Raw genomic sequence first — 21,553 nt, forward strand, 5'->3', positions numbered from 1 at the left:
CTAGAGAAGGCAAATTATTTTTAGGTAGGTTAGCTAACAACTTTTCATTACAGCAAACTCTCATTTATCCAACTTAATGAAAGAGTGGAATAATTGCTTTTGAATAAAGCAAATAACGTATAGATAATGCAAAACATGCGCATGAGAAGAGGCTGCAGGGACTGCTTGGAATGCACATCAGCTGCTCAGAGAGCTGGGGCATTTACAGCTGGTACCAGCAATGGTTTACATTACTGGTACCAACAATATGTTTGTAGCTTCTTGCTCGATGTAGCAGTAGAGGCAGCATTAAACAGCGTGTCTGCCCACCCACTGGAATATACCACCAAAAATTTACTAGTCACCCATGACCTGAAGAACTGAGCCCTAAAATGATGCCAAAGATTGGACTGATGGCAGGGAGCTCACTACAGAAGTTATCTTCTCACCTGCCTGCAAACACAGGCACTGGGATACCTGTTAAGACACTCCACATACATGCTTCTCTGGCCCAAAGCATTGTTAACTAGCCTCTGGCCAGGACAAGGATAGGCACTTTGGAGACTACTTTCTTTCCTTCTGCCTCTCATATGCCCCTACTTATGGCATGAAGAGTCTCCTGCCACTTTTTAAAGTAGTTTGGTAGAGAAAGGTATTTCTGCTTGACTGTTCTTTTAGCTTTAAATATCCAGCTAGGACTCATACGGGCAATACAAGTATTCACATCTGACAATCACTGCCCAGTCTCCTGTGGATCTCTTCACAGCCAGTGGAGAGGAATAAACTCTTTTACTGCTATATACTGGGACAAGACCAGTACCATCACTGCAGATGTGGTTTTGGTGAGCTGTATTCCTCCCATGCCATGCTCCTGTGAACAGCTCCAGGCTGTGAGCTGTTGCTGCTTCTGGAGTTTTCCTCAGCAGCTCCATGAAACTGGTACGACACTTGTCAGGACTACTGCTGATCAGCCAGCTCTGACCAGCAGCCTTTGAAAATGAGGAGCTGTGTGAAGCATCGTGCAGTGTTGAGAGACTGACACCCCACTGTGGGTACCACAGCTGAGGGAGCTGCTTCCTTCAGCCCTGTGAGAACTCAACTCCTTCCCTAAATGAAAGCTGAGAATCTGGATGTGTGAACAGCGCTTGCCAGGGAAAGCCTTTGACTTGCCTTGAGTGAGTCAGAAGGAAGAATTTTGAAGCCTTGAACTCCTTCCCAGCTCTGACCATGGCACTTTTAATTTCTGCTCTGCCGAACAGTTTTTGCCACCTCACTCACTCTTTCTGCTGACTGTTCTGTGACTGCCTAGAGGGCTAAAGCCTCTGTGGTGGGGAGGCATTCAGAGATTTTCTTGTTTGTGGCTTAGAGAACCCCCCAGGGCCTCGTTCTCCTTGTTCTTTTGGTAGCATGTCACTCTCCAGGGCTTAACCACTCTGAAGGAGGTGTGACCAGAGGCATAAAAATGAGTAACTGAGTGTGTTGGGACCTTTCAGTCCTCATAAATTTCCAGCATTTTCTCAGCTCATTGGGGTCCTTTTCTTCTACCTGCTATTGTCCACCAAGAGCCAGAGGTGGATCCTTCCTCCTATTCACGCTGAAGTGTTGATGATCTTTGTTCAACTGAAGACAAATATGGTCATGCCCTAAGTCCTGCCACTGCCTTTCATGCCTTTCTCCCATTCCCTTTAGCTCCAACAGTTCTTGGTGGGAACCTGGCTGTGCCCAGAGCCTGTGAGTTCAGATGCTAGCAAGCGAACTTATCTGCCTCATTTCAATTTCAGCTGCAACAGCCACGCTGCAATTTCTCACACATTAATCCATCTCTGCACAATTTACGACTTTTGGAGACCACTTTCCGATGAGATCCATCTATTTCCCATGCCCATGACTACTCCCAAACACCTGGCCAACAGTGAGGCCCAGCAGGTGGTCTTCCACCTGGGAGGCTGTCACATCTTAGTCCCACTCAGTTAGTCTAAGCCAAAAATTCTCCTGTCTACAGCAATGGTGCACCCTCAAATTTGCAATACCTACATATGAATGATCTCATATGAAAACATCAGGGTCCATGTTGAGGCAGCTTCTCCTCGCAACAAACCAAACTTCTGAGAAGGTCTTTGAAGGCAACAATGAAGGGGGAAGCAGAGCATAACCAACATACCTATCTCCTTCAGATTAGGTGGCCTAACTCCTCTGCAGTGGGATGTTGCACGCAGAGAGAAAATATTTTCTGCCTTTTTTTTTTTTTTTTTTTTTTTTTTTTTTTTTTTTTTTTTTTTTTTTCCTAAGTGGCACCTGCCATTCAGCAGGTCTGAGAAGACATCTGCCAGGAATACCTGTAGCAGCAATAAAAGCCATGTGTAATCTATGCACTACCAGCAGCAGAGCTTAAAATGGGACTGGGCAGGCTGAGAACACAATGGAGGTAATAAAATCCCTGAATCTCTGACCTGATATCAAAGCTGTACTCTGTTAACAGAGGTCAAGGAATTTGCCAGGTTGTCAAAGCAAGGGTGAGGCCTCCCCATCTTTGACACAACTCAATCATTCTGGATTAAAGTTAATGGATCTGGTCATACAGTGGTTGACTCAGCAGGAAAGGCTGCAGTGATAGAAAATGATCCCTGAAAGGATGGACATTTGAATGAAAATAATACTGGTATGTGAATTATAAAAAATACAGTGTTGACTTATTCAATGGGTGGATGCCTTAGCTCCAGAGGAGGAGACTCAGAGAATCTCATATAAGCCTAAGATCACCAAGAGCCAAGATGCAGATTTCCTGCAGTTAAGAGAGAACTGTTGTTTGAACAGACCGGTACCTAAATCAACTACTCCCAGCCTTTTCTGTGGTGATCTCACTGCTACCACTGTCTCATGAAGTTCATTTGTTCTCTTGCCTTGCCAACACCCCCTTGAAGCACTGCTTTTTAACTGGAGCTGCATTGTGCCACATGCAGTGGTACAAGATCTCCCTTCCGCTGCTTCCCCAGAACACCTGAGTGGGCTGCACTCTTTGTTATACTAAACAAATATATACTATAGCTGTGAGCTTCAGCTTCTGAGTTGTCCCTGTAAGCCGAGTTGTAGGGGTGAATACAACAGCCTGAGAACAATTCCTGGGTCCTGTGGAGAACTGGCACAGCACATCTTGTATCCCCACAGCTGCACTCACTTTCATCCCCAAAACAAGGTGGCCAAGTCCAAAGTGCCCAAAGACCCTCCTGTGGGCTAACCCCTGCACTCTGAGAGCCGCTAGTCCACATGAGTCCACGTGGGTCAAGGCTGCTCCTGGGATCATGTTACCAATTCAGCAGTACCCAGACCTGCACCTTGTCCCCTTCTACGTTACTAGCAGAGATACTGCCAGTCTGCTGCACAGACAAACAATAGAGACATGTTCACAGCTGAAAGCTTCTGAGTTTCAGGATCAGAACAACAAGCTTTGGCAGCCATTTAGCAGCTGCTGGACTATTCCATTAGCAGTGTTTGTTAGCTGGCACTGAACAGATGAGAAAACCAGGGTTGAAATCAGCACCGTTCAGTGCTGTCAGCTACTGCATTGAGACGACTCTATTAACTGCACCAAAGTTACACCAGAAGAAATGAGAAGACACTAAAGATTACAGCCTGCAAATAAAGAAGTGCAATAAACAAAAATATGGGATATTTTATGAGTGTCTTTTCTTAAATTATTGAAGAGTTTACTTTAGCAAGACGTGAGATCAGCTCTTTCCACTGAAAACTGTTGACAACAAGCACCACTCAGTGTAGCTGTAAAATATAAAAGTTTTGACAATGTTTACAGCAGATCGGATACAACTTCATAGTGACAGCTCTGCTGCATTGGAAGGATTACCAGAAGAGGAAGCAGTCTCTGGTGTTTAACAAATGTTAACAGATGTCTTTCCCTTATTTCATCTGTGTGAAAAGAAACATCCCACAGTTCACTTATCTGATCCTAATGTCACCTCAGAGTAAAGTTCATGTCAGACAAGGAGTAATCTCAGAATAAAAAGTATACACTTACCAACTGTATCCATTAGTAAATTAAATTACCGTGATTTTTGGCAGCCAGGGAGAGCTAGGTTAGACATTAGAAATAATTTTGAACTGTAAGGATAGCAAAGCAATAGATTCACTTGCCTGGGGAGGTTGTAGAGCCTTTATCACATGGGATTTTTAGAGCTCATTAGGAAAAGATCTGTCAGGAATGTACCTGGTAATTCGGTTTGGTTTGGGAGTCTGGGCAGAGGGAAACAGGATGACTGCTCATGACCTTTGCCAGCCCTGCTTTCTAAGATCCCAATGAAAGTCAACACTGAACACTACAGTTTCTTTAACAGCTGTTTCATTGACATAAAACCCTATTAAATGACCTTTCAGTGAGGTCATAAGTTTTTAGTGCAGTCCAAAGAGGATTATCAGTGGAAATTTTCAAAGTTTTATGGGAACCTGGTGGATTTATTTCACATAAACTCTCCATTTAGGTAAGTAAATCCAACTTAAGGCAGGCCACCAGGTATTTCAGGAAGAATCAACTGACCTGGTTTCGTATCCACTGCAAAATATGCCATCTTACTATAATTCTTATCTTTAAAGAGAGTGATAGTGTTTCCTGGGGGTTAATGAGTCAACTGTTGGTTTTCAGTGAGACATAAATCACACCACGGTGGTGAGGCCAGGCTGATGCCCAGACTTCATGCAAATGGCCAGCAGTTCAGACGGGGAGGATTCAGCACCCACGGAGACAAAGCATGGAAAGGAAGCTGCTTTCAGCACCTTGGACAAGAGCCGGGTGCCCTCAGGGGTCTGACGGGATGTGGACCCCAACGGGAGAGGGGCTCCTTACTCCCTCCCTGGTCCTGGCTGCCAGAGCTATGATAGCACCAGGCAGGGTAAGACCCAAGGTCCTTCCATCAGATGGAGCCTGCCTTTTCACATTTCAGAACACAGCTGTAGGATGCACCAAGTCTAGACCCACCAGAGCAAGAGCTAACACAGAGATGCAAATCATTTGCAGATGACGTAATTACCTGGGGTTTCCACCCGCCGGTAATGGTAGGGGTTGATGCACACTTCTTTCTGTTTCGAGCCAAAAGGGAACTCACAACATTCCAGTGGTTTCAACTCATGGTGAGACTGTAAATCAGGCCAGCGCCACACTCTGCAATATATGACGTGGGGAAGACCCTTGCGGTGAGACACCTGCAGCCGCCCATCCAAGGAACGTGGGATCGTGACGCATTTACTGGGCTGACCCGGGCAGCTCAGAGCCCTCTCCAGTTCTTCCATGGCTCCTTTTTTCTTCTTTAACTTCTTCACCAAGGAATCAACAGCCTTTTCTGCCCACTTTTCTTCTTCATCTCCTTGTTTCCAGCCCAGCAGCCTTTTCACTGCGGGGCTGGTGAAGGAGAACAAGGAACTGATAGGGGTGCTGGAGTGCATAAGAAGCAGAGATTACGCACGAGCGTCAACGGAAGCACAAACTGCTCTCCTGCCTTGCAAGGACTCTACAGAGTTTCCACAGTATTGTGATGGGCACTTCCCTCAAGGTTCTTTCACACGTACGTTTTTGTAGTCTTAGGCACTGGTTAGAAGTAGTCCGACAGGGTGGGTCTCAGAACTTTCCAAACATCAAGAAACTGCTGATGAAGCCTGGAACAGCCACACAATACATGGTTAGGTTTCACACACTATTTCCATTGTTCCTTCAATAAAATATTTTGAAAGAGAAATTATTCAAAATGTGTAGTTAATTTTCAGTGGTTTTCTGTTTGGTTTTTGATGTTTATTTTGGGCCCAAGCCTCTCCTCCCCAGTATCCACCCCACTCATTTTAGAGTTGGACCATGGAAATTGTTAAGTATCCAGTCACTTCAACTTGTGTTTAGAGTTTAATGCACCAGGCAAATTGCTGCAGGACTAAGATTATTTTTAGTACAAAAGACAGTTTTTCCCCTTTTTTATATGCTGGTAGCTGTAGACTCAGCTCAATCATCTCCTATGAAAATAAATCCGTAATTTCAAATTTTATGGAAGCAATGACCAGATTACTGTTCTGATTTCAACTCCTTCTCTGCCAATCCAACCTCATTGTACTGTCAAGAGTTGTAAAATATTAACTGCAAAATTAATTTAAACTACTCCTAGATTTCATTTAAGGCTTTTGAAAGATTTACTAGCATTCTCTATACTTGTTTAGATTTTCCTACATGGAAGAGAAAACCCTTTTTTGCCTGCACAATCTGTTCAATCTGTTTTTCTCTCTTCAACAATTCACAGATTTCTGGATCCAAATCACAGACTTTTGGACACAGTTTGTGCTGGATTGATCCTGAGTGATTTTTACTAGGAGTTGCTACATCTGACAAAATCCAACAGAAAGACTTTAGTTCTTGAGGGCTTTTCCTTTTTTTTTTTTTTTTTTCCCCCTCCTTCATATAGCTGGAGCCAGTCTAATTTTAGCTGAAAATTACATATTTCCACTGACTGGAACTCTGAGAAAAAATGTCCTTGTACATCAAGTTATTTACTGCTTTAAATGTATTTCATGGACCCTCTGTGCATAGCAAGTCCAAAGGTCTGACCTACACAGAGGGCACTTAAAAGAGGAGAAGGGGGCAGCTTCCAAAGGGATGCCTCTAGCAAAGCGTCTCCATGACTGCCCTAGTCCACCCTTGTGGACCTTTTTGCCCCCACTAATAAAGGCCTGCTCACAGCCCTCAGCACCACTTAGAGGCAGCCACCGGGGAGACAGATGATGTTCAGCACAGGGAGAGCAGTGCTTCACAAACCATATTTTTGTGCAACTTCCTTAAATGTACAGATCTTGTAAGAGTTCAAAGGGCACCCAGGGACGCTGTGTGCAGGCACAGGTACAACACAGTGAGACAGGAGGCCAATCCCAAAGACTGGTTCCTTGGCATACTCGGGCACCCTTGGCGCCACGCAGCTGTGGAGCATGCTGCAGTGTGAGCACACATGGCTCAGGGCAGCACAGCCTCTTGGACAGGCTGTGATGTTTACTGAGGACCAAGAACTGCCTAGAGCTGTTTTTCTCCCAGCTCTTCTGTTTTGTTCTCATGCCCATCCCTATGCCTCACTGCATTACCCTGGAGATGTCCATCACCCTGAGAAATGCAGATACATGGAAACATAACAAGATTTTTCCCTTCCTCCACAACAGCAGCAGGAGAAGGGGGCTCAAAGGGGGCTCAAAGTCCCAAAAGCCTTCCACTGCACTAGGAGGATGGACGCACTTGGCCCTACAGAGGAGAAATCATGAAAGCAACTATTTAGCAGCAGCAGCTGCTCTTCCCCAAGACTTTCATATGCCAAGCACCACGAAAATACACACAGAGGAACTACAAAACTGAAAGGCAGAACAGGCACACCTTGCTTCAGGCACCCACCAGAGCACTGAGCTCTGGCTTATGCAATTTCTACATTATCGACCTGTGTGTGTGTCCATTTGTTCTCGACTGTCAAGAGAGGCTCATGACAGAGCACAGCAGAAACCCCTCACTCGTGCCCTTCATCCGTCAGAGACTGGTTGATTCCACAGAACTGTGGAAACCTGTCCCACCATACAAAAAGAAACATCAGATTCCAGGTTTTTTTCTCTGCTCTGTATTAGTAAAAGTCCAGTGACCTAGAGTATTTAACTGGATAGTTAATACTGCCTCTAGACAAAACCAAAGTCTATTCCAAACTCTTAGAGGGTACAGGTGAGAATGAAGTAAATTCAGAGTGATTTATCACAGGAAAAAAACCCCTCAATTTGTTTGTAAAACATAATGTGGATAAATTTTAGGCAGGCAAGCTTTTTCTGGAGCAGGCTCAGGCTGTAGAGCCCAGCACCAGCCCCATCCAGACATCCGGTGCAGTGGAGGTGTCTGTCCCTCATTGCCCTGGTGAGAACCTGTGGAGGATCCACTATCACAGTGCTGTCATTGCCTGGCGGCACCAAACCCCATCCCCACATGGGAAAATAAAACAATGCTGGGATCACTGTGGATAAACCCTGAAAGCAGCAACAGGAAGCAAGGAAAGCCTGGTATGAAAGCCCACTGGACCAGTAGCAGTGTAGAAGTCTCTGCTCTATGCTGAGAGGGAACATGGCTCACATTTCTTATCTGAGGGGGTCTCCTGGGCATTGGCATGTGTAAACAACTGCTCCTGATAAGTTAATGCAACATTACAATCATCAGATGTGAAAACATACATGTTCACATAAAAGTATTGTCCCGAGATTTTCTTTTCCATTTCGACCAAGGTTTTAAATAAACACATTAATCTCGTTCAGTCAAATTAAATAACTCAACAGTGACATCAGTATGAGTCTGAGCGCTATTGTTGCTAGTGGGAGAGTCGCCAAGACTATGTGTATAAAAGCAAAAGCTGTGCTTTGCAGACCATGTGATGTAGTCTCAGATAAGTACATTGCACAATTTCCTACCATGCTCTCCCCAGTTCCTTCTAAAATCTTTTTTCCCCCGAATTCCACTGACATATAAAATATAAATGGTATCAAATAAACTAAACAGCTTTCAAATAATATTATCAGAACATCCTAATTTAATGTTATTAAATTACATAATACTGCACACTATTCGGCAGACTAAGCCCTGCATTCCTTACGCTTAGATTCTCCATTGCAAAATATTGAGGCAGCCACTCTGCTCCAGGGCTGCAGTGACAGAGATGCCAATTCACAGCTTAATTTTAACAGTCTTTCAGGACAGCAGTTGCTTGAGCCATATGACTTTGGCAACAGGCAACTTGCCTCCCCAACTGGAATGTTTCAAACCCACACTCAATGCATTTTCCATGCTGATGATCCATTGTGTTTCTCGATGCTCGATGCAGTTTAGAGTGGCAGTGGGGACGGAAGTGTTACAGTTTTGATCCATATTCCCAGCACATGTCCATTACACAATGATTGAAGTTCTGGCCTGGTCAGCTCTGTCTCCCTCAGTGACAATATGATGTGCTATCATGAGGATGAGTCAGGCATCCTTCAGGATACATTCCCTCTCCTCTGGGACTACAAGGAAGGTTTTGTCTATCTGTCAGCTAAGCGACTGGTCAACAATAAACATGGTCAGTCTTCCACAAAGTAAATCTTCATTCCATCACTGAGTTTAGCCTAAGATCTGAAGCCTGATTTAGGGAAGCGGTAGAGGATGTATGGGACATGAGCATGGATCCACCCTTTTGTTCCTGAGGCCTGCAGGAAAAGGTGGGACTGGAAACATGTCAGCCCAGTTCACTCCCTTTCTCCCTAAACACAGTGTGCTGTGGCACACTAGCAGTGGGAAACATCTCTGGGCACAGGAATTTTAGTACCTGTAGCATGTTATTACCACAGCATCTGGAACGGCCTTGGTCTGTGCCAGCAGCAATTCCCCAAACCACTCTTGTGCGTATTTATTGGTATAGAAGCAGTCTTTAAGTAGAATTCACTTGGCCACATAAACATGTCCAAATTTTTGACACCCATATCTGACCCACTCATCCTCAAGTCCCTAAATATGTATTTAAAAAAAATATGTGTGTACATGTCATGGACTATTTCACCTAAAGGTAATTATCTAGAAAAAAATAGCAAAATCAGGCACTGCATACAGCTAATGCCGTGTGAGATAAGGCACCTCAAGTCTAAATGACTGCAACACTAAGAGCCAGCAAAATGGACATTAAGTGGAAGGGACTAGGATATTTTCTCCTCCTCCTACACCCATTTTTCACCTTCTAATGCAGAAATAGCCTGTAGGTCCTCAGGTCAGCAGGAGAAATGTGTTGCTCCAGGAACTTCACTTTAGTGACTTCTACTGTGGTACAAAATAGCCTGACACACTAGGAGCAGAGGAAAGCCCACCATAATTTTGGGCTTACAATTTCCTAACTGGATCCATGTCCTGATGAAGTCAATAAGAGGGGTTCCAGAGCTCATGGAAATTAAACATGCCCTCCTCTGTGTCTCATGCCAACATGCTGACATCTCCATTATGGAAAGATTTTGTGAAGTTTAGATTTTAACTCATGTAAAAAGGATCCATTGTGCCAGGGAAGACTCATATCACACCTCAGCAGAATGCCTGTGTAGTCCATGCTGATGAAGTTTCCTCTAATTTGGTTGTCATAGAATTACAGAATCAGAATATCCTGAGTTGAAAGGGACCCACTAGGGTCATCAAAGCCCTGGCCCTGCACAGGCCCCCCCAAGAATCACACCACATGCCTAAGAGTTGCCCAAACACTCCTTGAACACTGGCTTGGTGCTGTGATCACTTACCTGGGGAGCTGTTCCAGTGCCCAACCACCCTCTGGGTGAAAAAAACTTTTCTTGATATCCAGCCTAAACCTCCCCTGACACAACTTCATACCATTCCCTCAGGCTGCAGGAATTTCACTCCCATAGGCACAGCAGGGAAATTGTATCAGTCCTTGTTAAATTTCACTCTGAGCTTTCTGCAGAAGTCAAAAAGGAAAACTTTCATGGATGCTAATGAAAACAAACTGAAGACACCACAGTGCAAAAGTGAAGTGTCCAACCTCCCTCAAAAGCGTATCTCTGTGTGTGTATGTAAGCACAGGTGTGGGCAGATGTGTATATGCTTCCAGTCTTGGCATAAAGCTTCAAGGTGCTGCCTCCACTCCAGCATTTGCCTGGGCAAACTGCATGGTGAGGGGCATGGCTATCTGTCTTGAGAATGCCTGACATCATCAGTCTCAGTGTCACCGCAACAGCTAAGTAAGGCCACAGAGAGAGATTTCTCAGAGGGTCGTCTAGACACAAGCTGTGCAGTTCTTGGAGATGCATGTGGCAGTGAGACAATTATAGCTGGAAGTCTGACGCTCGGTGACTAAATCACAACAGAACTGGAAGGGGAAAGTTGTTTCAGTCCATCATGGTGAAGAGGAATGCAGTGAACATGCTCTTGGTTAGTTATTTTTACCTAGCACTGATTCAGTTACTTCTGCCTATTATGACAGAGAGAAACACGCGAGTTTTCTTAAATTAACTAATTCTTGGTACATTTTCAAATGTGCCCAGCTGGCAGCGGCCTACACACACCCAGGGCTGGCAAAGAACCTCCTGAGTCAAATCATCACTGCCACTCATTATGGAGATCTTCTACACATCAGCAGGGAAAAGGGTTTTAAAACAAAGAAACAAACAAACAGAAGAGTGTACAAATATGTGGGTCTCAAATGAGAAGCAAACCTCACCAACCTTGCCTTGTGCCTCATGCACCAACCCTTTTTGGTTTTTTTGCCCACACAGCAACTTGGAGCAGGGCAGCAGAGGTTTCATATGTACACTCATTCCAGGAGAGCAAAGGGAAAGCACATGCCTGAGCGGCACAGTCCAGTAACCAGCTGATGGCTCAGAAACAGTGGCCATGTGTTATTTTTGAAGCATGTAAATCATTTGCTTCACTCATGGCACCCTCAACATCAACTGGGATCCTCCAAGGCTTCTTCTTGTCCTCGGGACCCACCAGACAAGGGTGCTGTCATGAATCTATCTGAAACCACTGTCTTTCACACAAAAGTAAATACAGTGAATGAATTTTTCATTACAATGTTATCAAATTCTTCCACAACCACAGAGCTTAACACCTAGAGTTTTAATTTAATAGTATGTAAAGAGGTGGGTGGGGTTTTTTCGTTCTTTTTCTGTTTTGTTTTGTTTAAATTAAGAAATTAAATTTCTTCCCAATTTGTCCCTGGACTGCTCCAACTGAAAACAGATGCAATGATAGGAGGTAGAGAGTTTGAGGCTCAAATTTATCCAATGATTTCACACAGCCCCGGCAACATCTTGTTGGTTATTCGTATAAGCTTAAATTAATAATGCAAGCTTTAGAAACTCGTTTTCTTTTTCAAGTTTGTTCAGAAAACCCTTCTACAGTGAACTTTATGTGCAGGCATCGATATGAGAAAGCAAATCTCACAGCACCTCATGCTTCTCCAGCCAGTTATTCACCCTGTGGAGCCTTCACCTGAACTCACTGCCTCCCAAATAAAAGAACAAAATTTGATGCTAGTGACTAAAAATTTGTGCCATCCACATAATTTTTCTTGTGTAACCACTCAGGTATTATCTCATCTACTCGGCATCTTTTACCTTCTCTTGACAGGAATACCACATTCTTACTTGATAGAAAGAAGGAAAGATTCAAGTATATAAGCTGCACACCTTAACACAGCTGTGTGCAGTTCCACAGGCCAAACACTTGCAGGAGTGTTTCAGAAGCATAAATTCTGTTGCAAAAGAAAATTAAGTACCCGGGTCATGTTTGATATGTCCATGATGCCTGATTAGGAAGGTATCTACCAATTCCTGCTGTGGGACTGCTCTGGATGAGAACATTGGCAGATGCTTCAACAAAGCCTTGTTAGTGTGACATGAGATGTGGAGAACAGAGGTGCGTGGGCACAGTAACAGTACCCCCATGTGCAAAGGCTGTTGCAGACAGGATGGGGGCAATCTGCCTTTCATGTCCACTTGGAAAATCAGGGAGAGCGTATGAGCAGGACGGATACATATTGGGATAGTTGCTGCTGGAAGTCTCTGAGTGCCTTTTACAGAGCTTGCTCCAAGAATAACTGTGCTGGGAGGAAAAAGGGACTGGAAAACCCCTTGAGATGACCCCTTATGACCCTACATTCCCTACTACAACCAAGCAAAAGGGCCCCTCTCTTCAGATGCAGCACTGGGCTAGCACGGCTACACCGGCTTTGACCTCTGGGTTACTTGCGTCCAGCCGCTGAGGACAGCAACCCAAACCGGAGGGCTGGACATTCCCACCAGTTCTTGCCTTTGAAAATCTCCCACAGTATCTGAAGGCACCTCACAAAATTAGCACAACCAAAGTCTATGTAAAAATATTAAACTGGACCAATTTATCACTATGATCTCTCTCCAACTGCACTTCCTTCCTCGGTATTAATTTTTAAAGGAAACCAGTGTCTGTGATGTTTATAAGGGGTGAACTGCACAGTGTTCCCTGTCTGGGCCACACTGAAGTTTCTAAGACGCAATCCCACAGGGACACATCCTCTTCTCTGCCTCACACCCTGCTCCCTGCAGGCAGGAAGAAGACCCATTCGCCCAGTCCCTGCCTTACCCCTTCCTGAGGCTGCCTTGCTCAGACTCAGACCAGCATCTCTGAAGAAGAGCCCTTCTCCCAGCTGATTTCCTCCAGCAGAGCTGAAGGCTAAGGAACACTCATGCTGTGGAGGAGCTCTGAGGATGTATCTCTGGGAGAAGGTAGGAGGCATTGGGGTGATGAGGAGATGCATCTACCTGCCCTAGGAAGCCAAAATATCTTCTCATGGCCCTGGCTATCCCCATTTTATAGACAGTCAGTCCTGCATTCCTCACATACTCACCATTCCCAGAGAAACCGTAACAAAGCCCATCAATGTTTCTAAAAATGGAACGGTTAGAAATAAGCAAAAAATAGAATTCCTGCTTTAAAAAAAAAACAAAAACCCCCTGATTTGTCTCTAATACGAACCATGCATCCAAGTGCCTCCAGAACAAACACTTCACAAAGGAAGAAGTGGACTTGAAAAGAATTTCAGCTTCAATGCTGATCTAAAGTTTATAGCCACACTAATCAGATCCTGTAATCCTTGTTATCAATTACTGGCATTCTTGGAGTCAGTCCCAAACACTCATTTTAGGACAAGGATTTGCTTAGATTTAGATGTTAAGAATGTTGTGAATAAGGATACATCTAAAGAACAATTACTTCACCAAGGATGTGGCACTCTAGTCTGCTGGGAACCTACTGTGGAAGTTTAGTGTCTTAAGCTGTTAGAAGAGAATACGCTTCTGGACACTTGGTCATGCCTTTACAGCGCACACAGGGAAAAAAGATAAAGCAAATGTTCTCCTCATATTGTATGGTAGCACATCCCACCTCAGGGAGGTCTGTCTGAAGCATTACTCAATTCTGGTGTTAACACAGCAGACATCTTTTGCAGATGATTTAGCATCTCACAGCTTGAGATGTGAAATGCAGATCAATCGATCATATGGATCATGGCTAAAACACTCAAAAGGAAGAATTTCCAGAAATGCTTCCCCTCTGACTGGCAGCAGGCCTGGGGACGAAGCAACAGTACTGCTGTCCATCTCTCCTTCTCTCCAGGTGAGACAGCCTGGCCAACTGCATAGGGGGGGATAGATTTCGCACACAAAACACTTTCTGTATATATCACACTCGCAGTTGTCCACGGAATTGCATTAGCATTTCATTGTGTTCAAACCATATCACATTCGAATCTGTTTTTCCTAAAAGGCTTCCATTGTGCATCACTGTGGGAAATTGCTAATGCAATAAGATTGACATATAGGTTCTCCTGCATGAACATCCGCAGTAATCTGTGCTAATTGAGCCCTCAGTGGCTTGTGAAACCCTGCAGGGGGGAGGAAGGGTGGAGCATCCACAGGGCCTACATCTTGGAGAACTGCAACAAATAACTGTGTGGAGAAGACATAAGCACTAACATTAGTGTGCTTTATCCATGAAAAAGTCTGATTCAGTGGCAGGGATTGCCTTGGTCAAGGGACCAGGACATTTTCTATGAAAAATATCTGGATATGCTTGGATTGTCTGAGGAAGTTATTTCCCAACAACAGTGCTAAGAACAAAAGGAGCAAGGACTTGCCTATCTAGTTCCCTCCTGTGGGGGAAGAAGGAGATATTCAATGGGAACTGGCCACTCTCAGTGGCTTCAGTTGAAGATGTGGGTGCTCAGATTCTCTGTAAACCAGAACACCTGCTTATGAGATTAAACAGGCTTCATATGCCTACATTTGAGCCTGGGAGTAAAAACAAGGGCTGGATTCTCTTTAGCATGTAAGATGACATGTCATGTTAACTACCAGCTTCAGAAAACACTGAGCAGAAGGTACAGTTCAGGTTCTAAATCTTTAAAAGAAATATTTCAATCTTCTTCAAATCCATCTCAGGATTCCAAGGAATACCCCATCTTTTCATGGCTGTTTCTGCCCTTCCTCTCCCCTCCTAACGCTCAGCTCTGGCCCGCACAGCCCCTACAGCCCAAGGCTCATAAGGATGCCACCACCAAGAAGCTTGAGGTGGTCCTGCAGGACAATGCAGCAGGAAAGGCATGGGAGCCACAGGCTGCAGCCTCCCATGGGAATGGATTTTGGTTTCTCTACTCTAGATGTCTCTGTGAAGAAGAGAATTCAAGCGTGAAGATGCCCTGTGTGAAGTAATTCAAGATCTGTTGATGAGAGAGAGATAAATCAGCTACCTCATATATGCTGCAGGGTGAGAAACTGCACGTTGGCAGCTGGGCCAGAGCAATTTGACAGAGACTAGTAGGTTTGGATTGGCAAGACCAGCAAGTAACCATAAAAGAGTTTTGAAAAGCCACATGAACTTCTTGTGCCTCCAGTCAGTTTTGTGCCCACTGTGGGGTCAGAGGGTAAAGAGCCTTCCCTCAGGTGTCTTGATTTCTGCATCTGTCCCACAGGTACCCTGACTGGAATGGCTTTGTAAAGCATGATCAACTCTTCAGATGAGGAATGCTGCAAAGGAATACTTAAAAGAAAAAAAAAAACCACCTTAGGCTTTTTTGGTTTTGGTGCTTTTCTTCTTCTTGTTGTTGTTTTGGTGGGGGTTTTTTTGGGTGGGTGTTTTTTTTTTTTTTTTGGTTAAGGGAAGGCACAGCAAAAAAACACATATAAAAAAAGATTAAGTCTTGTTGAAATGTATTGACCTCAGCTGCAGGGTTATTCACATTATAGAGGATTCTTCATTAGGTGGAGCTTTGCTGCCTGCAGACAAGGCCTTCTGAAAGGCACCTCCATGGCCAGCTCCTGCCTGCTGTTCTGCACAGCACGGCTGCGTGACCCAGCACAGCACCAGGCCGAGCAAACACAGAACCACCGTTATCAAGAAGTGGCCAATCTGGCTCCCATTGTAGCCAGGTAATGAGGGTGAAAGGAAGCCTGAAGCAGAACAAACTCTAATGACCCACGGGTCTGTTAATTTTCTTTCCTCCTCATTTCTCTCTTTTAATGGACACCGAGTTTGAGGCCAAGGGCTGTGAGGAACTCAGGATGTGGGGAATATTTTCAAAACCTATACAAAGGCCAGGCATATAGGGACACTCCAGAATGGGAGATGTCTCAGAAAGAAAAGCAAAAGACTCAGGATTTTGGCAGGGGTCATGGTGACTGGGAGCAGAACGTAAGTGGGAGAAGAGAGCTTGTTGGGAAATGGGAGGTTGCAGTACCAAGCTGGAGGGTTGCCACAGTGTGGACTAATGCTTTGGCAGCTGCAAAAAAGGGAAGGAGGAATGTAAGAAGTAACACCAAGAAAAACTGTCAAGAGATATCTGGAAGTATCACAACCTGTGAGGAAACAGAAGAGGCAAAGATGATGCTAAGTTTGGCAGAGGGAGGATGGTGATGCTACTGACAAGGAAAAAAAGGGTGGGAAGGAAACAAGTTCTGGATAGAAAGATGTGGCTTTGCTTCTCCCAGTCAGAAACACACCTCGATCTTAACGCTGTCTCAGAAAAACAGAGATCAATAATCAGATTTTCTTCTTCTGTTTTTTCTAGGGTTTTTTTTAAGTAGGGGTGGCTGCATAAAGTGGGAAGTCTCCTTCACTCCATGTCCACCTCCACCATGTCCTTGCTGTGCCCTTGTCCAGAGGAACTGAACCTCAAAGAGAACTGCTCGACCTTACAACTGTCAAAGGTGCAGAAACCTGCAAATGGTCCTGTAGAACAATCTGTCTGATGCTTCACCTGCTTTAATTAAAATGCAAACATATTAGTCAGGATCTGTGTCTGGGCTGTGATCCTGCAATCTATTAAATCCACCCATCTGCAAAAGAACAGCCGGATTTTTAGCTGCTATAATAAATACACAGGGCCCAAGTCTCTTTATAAGTCACCTTTCCACCTGTAAAATTCCCACAATATTAATCATTCAAGCATTGCAGACAAAATATAAGATGGGAAATAATTTGGGATATTTTTGAAAAGTTAATTTTGCTGCACTGTATTCAAAGTCTACTGCTTCGTCACAACTGTTTTCAAAGAGAGTAAGAGGACTGCAATGATGATTTCAAGTTGTTGTTATTACCATCTCTTGCTGTTCATGTACAGTAACACTAATGATATCTTTATCCTGCCTGTATCAGGAAACCAGGCAGTTTAACAGAACATCCTTTACTATGTATATTTTTGCTGAGTTGTTTTCAGCTAAAATATTTATGATGCGTTGTTTGGAGGTTTTTTTTCCTTCCCCAACCCTGTAATTATTATTTGTAAAGGCTATATATTGTACAGAAAATGGAATCTCTCTATTGTATTTTTTACAGCAGGCAAATTAGAGAGAATATACATATGTTTCTGTCTCCCCTTATTCTTTTAAGTTTCTTTGAAACAGAATGCCTAGTACTGCTAATGCTGGAATTACTGTTAGTCAGTATCAGTGACTGATACTTACCGGTGATAAACTCTAGCCAGTGTTTTGGTTAGAGGTCACTTGTAATTAGTAGTCATTGTCCTTTGAATTTAACAATGGAAAAATAAAACTTTATAGCGACAGATTAGCCTGGCCATCAAATTTACAGCACTTTAGCACTCAGGCGAGAGCATTGCATGACACACTATCTCCCTGTCTGATAACAGCAGATAGCTAAGAATTTGAATGTGAGATGCAGAAAGCCTGTAAAAGAATAAAAGGAGAGAAAGGAGGATTAACTGCCCAGATGTTATGTGATACATTATACTGACACTTCCACACTCCTCTTTTAGTGAGTTGAGCCTCATCTTGTACCCACTGAAGCGAGGATGGGGCTCTACTGCCAGTTTCCATGAGAGCAGCTTTCAAACCCGAGGTGCTACTGAGTTCCTCTACACCACATCCCCACCTCCTGAAGATTCCTGGCACGTGTGTGCATGACTCTTAGTGAAATACTAATTCTCAACTTCTCCACAAAGTTGTGCAGTTGACAGCTTTGTGCATATTCCTTTCAGTTGCTGTGGGTAAATGAAAGCTGTCTCCGTCTCGTATCAGTTTACAAATACTGACATGGATTTGATGCATCCATGGGGAGATCTCCCGGTTTGCATATATCATATGGATACGATAAGGATTTGTGAGAAAATACACTTGACCCTTTTTCCAGGCATTTTTGAAGAATTACTGTTCATCAGCTTATGTGAGAGTTAATAAAGCAAAGAAGAAAATGTTTCTAATTCCATCACAAAGGACAGACGGGAATGCGAACTACTGCCAAACCCAGTAAATACAAGATATCCTTCTTGATACAACTGACTTCAAATGTATTTTTTGGCATGTTTATTTTAGCTACTTAGTCAAATTAACTCAATATTTAAAAAACCAAAAAACGAACCACAAACGTCCCCAGCCTCTGCTTTAAAATCTAACAGGAAGCAAAGATGAACCAGCCAGACACTGGTACTTATCAAATCTGAAAGAAGGGAGTTGTCTGGCTGGATTAAAATGGAGATTTGTTTGAGTGATGACATTTGTCCTACCGTTGCTGAGGAGAAGAATTTTGCAGCACTTTCTTCATCTACGCTCCTGAAGATGGGAAGATTAGTCCTACCACACAAATACTTGCTCAAATAGAGAGGCACACTTCCAGGCATCGGAGATGCTGAAGAGTACTGAAACTTGCGTTATCTGCAGTGTCCTTCCCAAACCACTGCAAACTTGAGTACATTCCCAAGCTGTGCACATCATTTCCCACTTCTGCCAAGGGAGAGCTCCTTCACTAAATAGTTGACCATTCTGGGCTGAAATATTTCTTTCAATAATTTATAAGATGCAAGTAATTAACAGCGGGCATGTGTGACTGTGCGTGCGCACGTGTGCGTGTGTGTCATTTATTTTTATTCCCACTAATGCCCTTTTTAAAGCAGACCTGACTAGCATCAAATAAATTTACCCATAAAATCAAAGTAGGAAAACACAAAGTTACCGAACAATATCCGAATTGTTACCAATGAGCCGAACTCCGAATTCCCCCACTTAGAGCTGCCCGGGCACGGAGATAAAATTACAGCGATTTATAATTTGCCATATCGAGGGCTGTTGTTTTTGGAAATGTTGGTTATTTGCTAACACGTTACGTTCTAACTTCGGAGCCAAATGACAAGAAGCCAATCAGAGTCACCGTTCGTAGCTGGAATAAAACCCCCGAATCCCAGCAATTCTGCTCCGTTTTTCCCGGGAGCGTGTCCAGGAGCGGGATTTCTCGAACAGAAAATAATCTCTGAAAGGAAAAGTATTTCTAAACGTGTCATGTGGGGCTATGCTGTTTCTTTTCTTTCTTTTCTTTTTTTTTTTTTTTTTTTCCCTCCCCTCTCCTACTTAAACGAGAAAGAAAGAAATCCTGACAGCGGGAAGACTTGTCAGCGTTTAGCCATCCATAAAAATGTTTTTCCCCGCGCTCCTCCTTTCACTCGCCGTCCTGGCGTCGGTCTGTCTCATCTCGCTGCTCCGCGGCCCCAGCCCCCGCCCGCACACCGCCCCAGCCCAGCGGGGCCGGGGCCGCCGGCCGGGGGGACAGCGGCCCGGGGCGCGGCGGCGGCCGCCCCGCCGGGCGCACGGGGGGATGCTGCGGCCGCCGCCGCCCCGCGACCCGGCACCGCTCGGCAAAGGATGCGGGACGGCCCCGGCGCGAAGTTCGGGGCGACGGCGGCGGCACCGTCCTCCGTCCCCTCTGCCTCCCCCGTCCGCCCTTCCCGGGACGCGCCCGGGAGCCCGGCTCTTACCTGCCACGGGCGCGGGCTGGGGTCTCGGCGCGCCGCGGGCGGGAGCGGGGCTGGGGCTGCAGCTGCGCGGCGGCGGCGGCGGCGGGGCCAGGGCGCAGCGGCAGCAGCAGCAGCAGCAGCCCCGGCCGGCGTCAGTCAGGCGGGAGCCGCCAGGCTGTATTAGTGCGCCGGGCTGGACCGCGGCCAGCAGCGCCGCGGCCGCGGCCCGCCCCTCGCCCCCCCGCCCCCGCGGCCCCCGGCCGCGCCGCCCCCGCCGCGCTCACACACGATCGCAGACACACACGGTCACGGACACGGTCGCGCACACACACGCACACACGATCGCACACAAGCGCACATGCACACGCTCGCAAACTTGCGCCTCTCACACATCCGCACAGATAGAGACACACGCGCGCACGCACGCTCAAGCACACACGGACACTGTCGCGCTCACGAACACACGCCCCCACGGTGAATTACACGCTCACACTCACGCACACACACCGCGCACCTCTCCGAACCCGCCGCACGCCGCCCCTCGCCGGGCTCGCCCCTCCGCACACGCCGAGTTGTGCCCCTCCGGCACACGGGCTGCCCGGGACGGAGCTCCCCCCAGGCACGGGCACACACGAACCATCCCCGGGGAACCCGCCCCTCACACAGCCCCCGCTGCCGCTCGTCCCCAGCCCCGCGGGAGCGCAGCCGCCTCGGGGGCCGCCAGGCCGCCGGCCCGGGCTGCCCGCGGAGGGGGTGCTCGGATCCCCGCCCTGCCCTGCCCGGGGCCGTGCGGGGCCGGCGAGGCGGTGGCGTGTGACCCCCGGGCCGCCCCGCGGCGGGTCCTTCGCCCAGTGCCCCCACAGCCGGCCCTGTCCCGGGTCCTTCTCGCCAGCCTCCGAGCCCCCGAGGATGAACACAGCGGCCAAGCGGGGTGTGGGCCAACTTCAGCCCCGTCCTGCGCTGCTACCAGTGCTGCCGACCCGGCTTTTGGGCACAGGGGACAAACGCCGGCTGCGGACAAGGGCTTGAAATCCACGCCGTCCCTTTGGGACGGCTGGACAGCACAGCTGCAGCGGGTTTGGGGATCAACACTGCGCCTTCCCACGCCGGGCTGCGCGGGGGTCCCATCATTTCTCGGACCGGTCAGAGAACAGCAAACTGCAGCTGGCACTGATGAGCAGATGCATTTTGTGCTCCAGGGATTATCTATTAAACCCTCGTGTTCCCTAGAAGTAAGCATCTCTAGCTATGTAGAGTATTGCATTAGCTGTAGTAAGGAAGGGCTGAAAGAAGGGAAGTCAAGCGGCTTCAAGGACACTAGAAATAAAAGCTACTCATGAAATTGGGGCTCCAGGCAGTGCTAGGAACAGGCACTGTCTGAACCTGACCCTGGCTGCATTGAGGGCTTCCAGTTAAATTGCACTGTGCCTTAGGAGGTCAATCAATAAATATGATTAAAGATATCATCCTGCTGACATTTTCACCAAAATTTTCTACATTGTAAAACATGACAGCAAAGCTAATGTTGTTTGAGTAGACATCAAAAAGCCACAATGCAATTACAGCTCCGCAGCGCAGTTTTATCCAAGCACGTGTGCGTGAGGGCTGTGGTGCAATACAGTGTAATGCCCCAAAATATCTCTGTTTCCTGCTTTGGACTAAATAGTCTTCAACTACCACTGGCTTCCCCCCTGATTGTCAGGCTTCTCCTACAGGAGACTTCTCAACAGTTGAGTGGCAGAAGAGATGCTGTTAATTAAAAATCATTGTAAATATTA

At 46.0% G+C, this 21,553-nt stretch overlaps 1 protein-coding gene across 1 annotated transcript in view; it reads right to left on the bottom strand.

The window, feature by feature from the left end:
* SMAD9 (SMAD family member 9) overlaps positions 1-19,828 on the bottom strand; it is a 35,438-nt gene extending 15,610 nt beyond the window's left edge. The window contains exons 1-2 of the mRNA XM_040055338.2: positions 19,797-19,828; positions 5,016-5,637 (exon numbers count right to left, since the gene is read on the bottom strand). Of these exons, the coding sequence (XP_039911272.1) occupies positions 5,016-5,427 (412 nt within the window). The 5' untranslated portion in view covers positions 5,428-5,637; positions 19,797-19,828. The remainder of the gene's footprint in view (positions 1-5,015; positions 5,638-19,796) is intronic.
* Between the last annotated feature and the right edge of the window lie 1,725 nt (positions 19,829-21,553).

The sequence above is a fragment of the Hirundo rustica genome, chromosome 2 (assembly GCF_015227805.2).
Source record: "Hirundo rustica isolate bHirRus1 chromosome 2, bHirRus1.pri.v3, whole genome shotgun sequence".
NCBI classification, from domain to species: domain Eukaryota; kingdom Metazoa; phylum Chordata; class Aves; order Passeriformes; family Hirundinidae; genus Hirundo; species Hirundo rustica.